The sequence below is a fragment of the Dermacentor silvarum genome, chromosome 4, assembly GCF_013339745.2.
Source record: "Dermacentor silvarum isolate Dsil-2018 chromosome 4, BIME_Dsil_1.4, whole genome shotgun sequence".
Taxonomy (NCBI): domain Eukaryota; kingdom Metazoa; phylum Arthropoda; class Arachnida; order Ixodida; family Ixodidae; genus Dermacentor; species Dermacentor silvarum.
In genome coordinates, this window is record NC_051157.2 from 151,318,837 (window position 1) to 151,326,324 (window position 7,488).

At 44.3% G+C, this 7,488-nt stretch overlaps 2 protein-coding genes across 2 annotated transcripts; one reads left to right on the forward strand and one right to left on the reverse strand.

Annotated features, from left to right (window-relative positions):
• The first annotated feature begins 1,149 nt into the window (after positions 1–1,149).
• On the forward strand, positions 1,150–2,614 carry LOC119450744 (uncharacterized). Its single transcript, XM_049666597.1, has 3 exons — positions 1,150–1,256; positions 1,477–2,203; positions 2,552–2,614. Exons 1-3 carry the CDS (start codon positions 1,150–1,152, stop codon positions 2,612–2,614), a joined length of 897 nt encoding a protein of 298 aa, XP_049522554.1.
• Positions 2,147–6,981, reverse strand: LOC125944817 (uncharacterized). Its single transcript, XM_049666183.1, has 3 exons — positions 6,551–6,981; positions 5,001–5,150; positions 2,147–4,684 (listed from the first exon to the last, which is right to left on the reverse strand). Exon 3 carries the CDS (start codon positions 4,165–4,167, stop codon positions 3,187–3,189), a length of 981 nt encoding a protein of 326 aa, XP_049522140.1. The 5' UTR covers positions 4,168–4,684; positions 5,001–5,150; positions 6,551–6,981; the 3' UTR covers positions 2,147–3,186.
• Between the last annotated feature and the right edge of the window lie 507 nt (positions 6,982–7,488).

Here is a 7,488-nt window from a genome sequence, read left to right on the forward strand (position 1 = left end):
CTATAGGGGGCGCCACTGGAAATTCAATATGGCTGTCGTTAAGGGGATTGAGAAGAGGCTGCCGGACAGTGTGCGCGTCACTTCGAGTCGCATAGTCTTTCCGGCCGCAGCCGCCGTTTTGTCATGGCTTTATTTAGAAGGCCGCCGACTCTAGGATCTATTATGTCGCACATTGGGGGTTCAGAAACGCGTGTTCGGTGTCTTATTGAAGGAGAAGAAGTTTTGAACGCGGGGCACATCATTTGCTGTGGTTTGAAGGAAAGTACAGCGTCGTCGTATACCGTCCAAGGATTGTGCCTGCAGACGTCACAAGTGCGGCGACAACCGCACGAGCTGTGGTTCGAATTTAGGAGCGACGAAACCATAAAGGTGGGTTCAAGTACTGTTTACTGGCTTATTTATTTTCCTCGTGGTCAGGGTCCCATTGTTCGATGAGGTATTCTCGCCGACTTCGCTTGTGCGGCCGCAACTTTGTTTACCGCAGAGCAGTTTTTTATTCGCTGCGTGCGAATGAAACTCTTGATGGTGGTGCGTGTGGCCTGGAATACGTGTACACGGACGTCCACTCTCAGCTACAACATGTGAGCGCATGGCTGCGCTTTTCGGAGGGCCAGTGTGACCGACACGCCGCGCATGGAAGCAAAGTAACACAAGTGTAGAGGGATCTGAAGCTCCTGCTTCTTGTCGTTTGCCTTTTCGCTTCGATACGCGGATGCGCATCGAAGCGAAAAGAGGGCGGCCACGGGCTCGCGTGGTCTAGCTAAGAGTGAACGACCGTGTACACCCTACCCTCGCTTTGCACAGCAGAAACTACGCTGCTTTTATGCGCTCGTAAACAAAAGGCATTTGATTCCATTTGACTGCCGAAGCGTGATCTATGCCATCGCACAGCACATGCCAAATGTTCAGGCATGCCATAAAGCTGTTTACATCGCCGTAGGAACATTAATTTGATGTGGTCATCCCCCGATGAACTGGTTCTGTTAAACTTGATTTGCGTGCCCACGCCACAAAGGTGTTTCTTCCAGTACTACTCCAGCGCTTAATTTTATTTTTATTTGTGGTCGTGCAGATGCGTAAGGCCGTTAAGTAAGAACGGCACGATGATATCACATTTATTCAGATGACATCAAAAGTGCCTGTCCTGAAATGCAGCGAGTACATTGTTTTTTTTTCTTGCAGGGCCACTGCTCGTGCAAAGCAGGGAACTCTGTTCGATGCAAGCACATGATTGCAATGCTACTTTTTACAAACAGGTAAGCATGCACAAAGGTGATTTGTAATCAAAGAGTAGCATTTATAAAGTTGTTTCTTTCGCATATATGTACACAATTTGCAGTTAAGTTTGTACAATTAAACACAGGTTGACGAACTGTTTCTTGTCTGTGTATGAATATGCTACTCTTCTCACAGGACTCTCAGCTTGCGATTGCAAATGCTTTATTTACATGTAATACATTTTGTTCATTGCTGTAGAACCGGCATCCAGAACCTGGACCTGCTCACTTCCACCGATGTGAAGCAAGCATGGGGCAAACTAAAAGGGAAGAACATTTACAAGGCCAGAAAAATCAAGGACTTGTGTCATGTGCAGTCTTCATCAAGGATCCGGTTGGACACGCAGAAACTCGATGCAATCCGACAGCAGCTTATTGCTGCTGCGCCACAAAGCGCCCTAGCAAGGCATGTGGAGGGCCGCTGCCTTGAAAGTGCAAGCATTCAAGAAAGTGCTGTGAACCTATGCTGTGAAAACACAGGCTGTGAACCGGACCTGATACTGCAGCACATCCTTGCCAGCCGACACGCGCAGAAGTTCAAGGAACTGCAGTTCCACGAAGTTGCGTTTACAGACTGGAACAGGTTAAAAATTTGCAGAGCTCTTATGAAGCATTTGAGCTGTGATCTCTCAAAGTTTTACGAGGACATGGTGGCTGTGAACTCGGCACAGGCAGCTAGAATTTGTGCTCAGACAGTTGAGCAAAACAGTACGCAGTGGCAAAGGGAGCGCATGCTCCGAATTACTGGTAGCAAGTGTCATACGTTGTACAGATTTGTGCCATCACTAGCACGCAGCTGGCAAGACAAAATTGTGAAACTGCTCACGCAGAACTTTGCAGGAAACGACGCCACGAGATATGGCAAGGCTTGCGAGAAGCCAGCTCTCGAAGAATATGCATTGAACACTGGTGATGCAGTGTCGACAGTGGGCCTTGTTGTAAACCCTATAGTTCCATGGCTTGGCTTCAGCCCAGATGGAATTGTTTTCAGAGATGGAAAGCCAGCTGTCTTGCTGGAAATTAAAAGTCCAACACGTGGCAAAACGGAAAGAATTTCCGACCTTGTAAAGCAGAAGAAAGTGCCGTACATTTTGTCCCAAGGCGAAAATTATACCTTGAGACCGACACATTGCTACTACACACAAGTGCAATTGGGACTATTTCTTTTGGACTTGGAAGAAGCCCACCTTATTGTGTACAGTGAGGTGGAATCTTTGATAATAGTTGTGAGGAGGTGTATGTCATTTATTGACAGCTTGATCCGGCGATTGCAGTATGTTTATTTTGAACATTACTTGCCAGAGCTTGTCAAGTATGTCAGACAGGAGACTGCATGAAAAATAAACATGCAAGAATGTCTACAATCTGGTCATCAATGAAACAAACATCCAAAACACACAATCCAACTCTACTTATATTTAAGCAAAGTTAACCTCCTGAGACTTTTGTACTTCAATGTATAAAACAGCACATTGTTAAAAAAGTAACAGTACAACAGTGCATTTTTACGGCGAGTTTGATGGTGCATATCTCCAAACTGGTGTCATTCTGGAAATTCATTCCAAGTGGATACACCTGACCAGCTCACCGGCTACAATTTGTAAATTGCAATATGTGTCGTAAAGTTATTAACAGAAAAGTTAATTAGTTGAATATGTGTTTCGATTTCTTGTGCTACTAATGTCCGCCTCATCGAATAACCCAGCTCGACATTAAGAATTATGCTACCTCCACGGGCGATTTTTAAAAATTCTGTAAAGCTTAATTTTCAACACATGTGGTCACTTACACACACACATTCAACGAAAGATTTCCTGTGTTTATTGTTCAAAGGTGAGCAACTGGCTGAAATTGTTGAACGTAACCCTACATACACACCACTGTCTGTATGTGCACGAGTCAAAAACATCTAAAATCTTCTGTCTGCGAGCACAGGTGCAGACAGATTAACGATGCCGGCTATGATAATCATTGCCTCATCAACAACGGCCAACATCTCCCAGGGCAATGGGCCCTTCAGTATTCTAAACAGTTTCAAGCGTTGAATCGCCCTTTCTACATGTACACGTGCCCGGGCAACTTGCAGGGTTTTGGCTGCATCTTCCTGTGAAAACTGTGCCTGCTTCCGCAGAAATGGAGGCTGCACAACACCAATCCCCAGGCTTACACATCTACTGTCAATATTGAACCCTTTGTCTACCATGACGTCATCCTTGAAAGGCTCTAGTCTACCCAATATATTTGAATCATCCACACACGCTTTATCAGAGGCACGGCCTCCAAAACAGTCACTCAAAAATGTGATTAGTGCACCTGGGGATACACCAACCAAAACTTTAACTGTGTGAACACCTTTGTAGTGGGAATATGTAAGAATTCGACATGACGCACAATGAGATTTTTCCACCTCAACTTCTGTGCAGTCAAGCACGATTCTGACATCCCTGTACATTGCAAAGCATTGAGGCTGATTCTGTTGCACTTCTGCCTTGCTCGGCCATGGGATAGCTGCTTCCAGGACAGCTGCCAAGGGGCGTATTGTGCCATAAAAATAACGGTGTACTGTCGTCTCAGACACTGAAAATAATGTGGCTAAGCACCTAAAGGACAGAAAAGTCTTCAGGCGAACAAGCACTATTGTCACTCGTTCTAATACACTCCTTTCAGATTTCATATCGTCAACTTCAGCCACAGCATTAGCAATAGCCATAAGAAGTCTCAAATCCTCTACACCTGTGAAAGCTTTAACACAAGCATCACTGTGAAACAGGTCAATGAGTGTTCTACAAGTGCCGGGTACGGTGCCTGGGTTAACCTGCACAGCCTTATTAATAGATGCAGTCTGCCTCTGGTTAAACTGCAGGAGGGTGTCGATTGCAGCACTATCCATGTCTTCAAACTCTCTTGGGTGGGCAGCAAGGTGAAGAAGAGCCTCAGCAGCGTCATCTTCCCCCGTGTGCTCTGTGACCTTGCTTCCACTTTCACGTACTGATGATTTCCTGATAATACAGACAGATAATGGATAGACAAACTTTACGAACAAGGCAGAAATGGTATGTTTTTGCTACATTGACATTGAATACATGAACAATGCTACACTGAATACAAATACTGAAAGCAAAGTTTAACACTGCAAATGTTTTTGAATAAAAATGTACATAATACTTGTATATCTCGCATAACAGGGCATCCAGAAGTGAGTTACACATTGTGAGAATGCAAGTTTTTAGCCACCCCTAAACTCGTTTAGGTGTCGAACTGATTTGCTTAATGTAACCAGCTATGAAGAAGGCCATATCGAGCTTTGGAAGCTTGATCACATGAATTTTATTCAAAACTTACACAGGCTAGACTTGCACTTTCTGAATCATCTATCAGGCCGTCAAGTGGATCAACAGTCTGGAGTCCTGAAAGACACATACCGAGAAAATGTCACTATCAAGTGTAGTTTCTTTGCCTGCAAATAATGACAATGGCTTCAAAGTTTGTCTGATTCAAATATCGTGCAAAATTAGCGGCGCAGAAAAATATGCTGCCCGCTTTCCAGAAAATGAGAATGTACAAAATACCAACAAACGTCTCGTCACAGAATTTAGAAAGGTATTTGCATGTACTTAGTCTATAATAAGCGCCATAAGCGCATAGGCTTTAACAGTTACCATCTCACTTCATAACCGGTTCATGGCTGTTTGTGAATTGCAGATTTTGTAAAAAGTGGCTTACTTGCTGCTCTTGCCGATGCTCGCAAGGCTCTTTCAGCTGATGCCTGGTTTCTTGCTGGATCTTTGTTATCAAGGCTCCGCACAGGTAGACACCGTGATGGTACTGCCGTCTTCTTCAGTTGTCTCCGGGCTGGTCTCCAAATTTGTGGTGCTTGACAATATGAGATCACAGTCTTAGTCACATATTTCCCATGCTGTTATTAGGAGGCACACATTCTTTATACAACCAAAAGGAACACATAACTACGACTCATAGCCACTGAAATCAAGGACAAAAAATAAACGCTAGTAAGGGGCAAGTAAGAAAATAATCCAAAAGAATTTGTTTAACTTCAAGCGTGCCATACGTACTTAGTTGGAAAGTACGTATAAGTTAGACATTTTAGTGCCTTTTAAGGAATGCTACGAAAATGCTGCCATTCTATCTTACAAACTTCTGATAAGTATATACACAGTGATTATTTTTAATCTTCACGGCTTTATTAAAAAATAATCATGGTAATAGGTCGCATGAATACTGTCATCACTGAGTGCGTTTTGGGCTCGGCAAACACTGTATAATTATCAGGTCTGTGCACCTAAGTACCCAAAATTTAATCAATTATCTTCTGAATTATTTTTATGCGGACAATGTAACCTGTCTTGAAAACTGTATTAACTGAATTCTAATGCAACCTACAGAACCTGTTAAGTATAATAGGTCTTGAGATACGTGCACCCAGTTCTGGGGCATGCAGAATGACGCTGCGGAACAAGGGGCAATAAATCAAGGAACTCGTTCATGAATATAATTAATATTTTTCAAGAATGTGATTGCAATGTGCAGCATACAGTGAATAATTAACATATAATTAACAAAATTTGCCTAATCAGCTTCATAGCTGCACCCGTTATCGCACACTCGATGAAGGTAACACAAAGCTGTAAATAATAAAAATAAATCATACTGGTAAACGTGCTCACATCTGTATGGCTAGTAAATGCCTGCAAAGCAATCAAATGAACTATTTTTTTTTGATTCCGGGGCATTGTTGGGCTTCACTACACGCATTTATACCTAGGAGCAATTATGTGCATGTCTCCCCCATTTTGTATTTCGCTCGAAAGGACGAGCTCAGTCCGCTGGTGCATCCGCAAGCATCGAAGTACACAGCCTCCGGAAACCCTGCTTTTATCTCTTGAATAACGCTACATTCAAGTGCTGCAACCAAAACCTTTTCTCCCGGGTCCAAGCTCTGACGTTCGAGCGCTGAGCACAAGTTCACGGATTTGGTGCCAGTCACGGTGGGAACATTTTGATAGGGGCGAAATACAGAAAGCGCTCGCGCAGCCATATTTTCGTGCATGTTAAAAAATTCGAAGTGGCCAGAAGTTATCCGTCCCCTCTACCAAGGGCTGCCTGCAACCGGTATGTTTTTCTGCATGGTAAAAGCACGCGATCTGGTGTTTCGTCAGAGCTGGCAGCGAACATAGATGTTGATCACGCAGTAAACAAGGTGTCCCGCCAAAAAAAAATCAAGAGACGTACGCAAGTACAAAATATTCACTTACCAGTTGTACCCCAGAAGAAATCTTCGGGCACAAAGTGTGCGCTGCACACCATCATCGTTTTCGTGACAGGCTTCCCAATTCGCAGTTTCACTGCCCACTCCTTTTTCAGTCGTTCATCACAAGGAAACGAGTGTAGGCTTACCTCGCCTTTGACTGCACGGTGTGTGCACTGCGGCACACAGCACATTTTGTTGCTCTTGTACTTCTTGCTCATACTGAGGAAACGATACGTCAAAAGAATGCCACTACGACTCGCAGTACCTGTCTGAGCTTTGTTGTTCACTACCGAGTTGAGAAAAACCGCCGTAAAAAGCTACCGCAACTAAAAACAACGCACCAGCGCACTGTACCTCCGATGCCGAGTGGGCAGGCTGCGCGGGCATCCCCTTATCGAGGGTTACGACGGCTGCCGCATGGTGTCGCCACCCTCTGTGAAAGTTGCGAATAGTGTGAACTTGCATGACATCTGCGGAAGATGCAGGAATTTAAGCAGTGTGCTTTTTGCTTCTAACTTTCGACGGGCTTTACAAATAGGCCTTCTTGGGAGAAATGTGTTTGAGCATGTGTTTGTCTCTAAGCGTGCCATTAAAATAAAGAAAAATACTTACACAGGTGATTTTCAAAACTTTGGCATGCATGCCAATTTTCCGGTCATAGTTTGTAGCTTCACAATAATCTAGCAAGGCCACGTGGTTAATTACACGAATGCGGGTGCCCGAAGAAGTAAAAAAACACCGCATATCCACGGGGTGAATGATGATGAGTGGGCGAAGCTCCGGAGGGAATCATCGGTAAACCGTGAATCTCCCGTGTAATTCGCCCAGTCTCGCCGCACTAAATCGAACGATTGACTTCCACCAATGACACGCGCCATATGTGACGTCATTCCTATTTTATAACAGCGCCCTTCATTATAATTGCACCATCTCCCGCTTAAG

What these genes read in the sequence shown, in the direction of transcription:
- LOC125944817 (XM_049666183.1), bottom strand. Translation starts at nt 4,167, where the DNA reads ATGGATAGTGCTGCAATCGACACCCTCCTGCAGTTTAACCAGAGGCAG.
- LOC119450744 (XM_049666597.1), top strand. Translation starts at nt 1,150, where the DNA reads ATGCAGCGAGTACATTGTTTTTTTTTCTTGCAGGGCCACTGCTCGTGC. An exon ending in ATGCTACTTTTTACAAACAG is followed by an intron (nt 1,257 to 1,476) that starts GTAAGCATGCAC and finishes TCATTGCTGTAG; the next exon opens with AACCGGCATCCAGAACCTGG. An exon ending in CTGGTGATGCAGTGTCGACA is followed by an intron (nt 2,204 to 2,551) that starts GTGGGCCTTGTT and finishes CGGCGATTGCAG; the next exon opens with TATGTTTATTTTGAACATTA.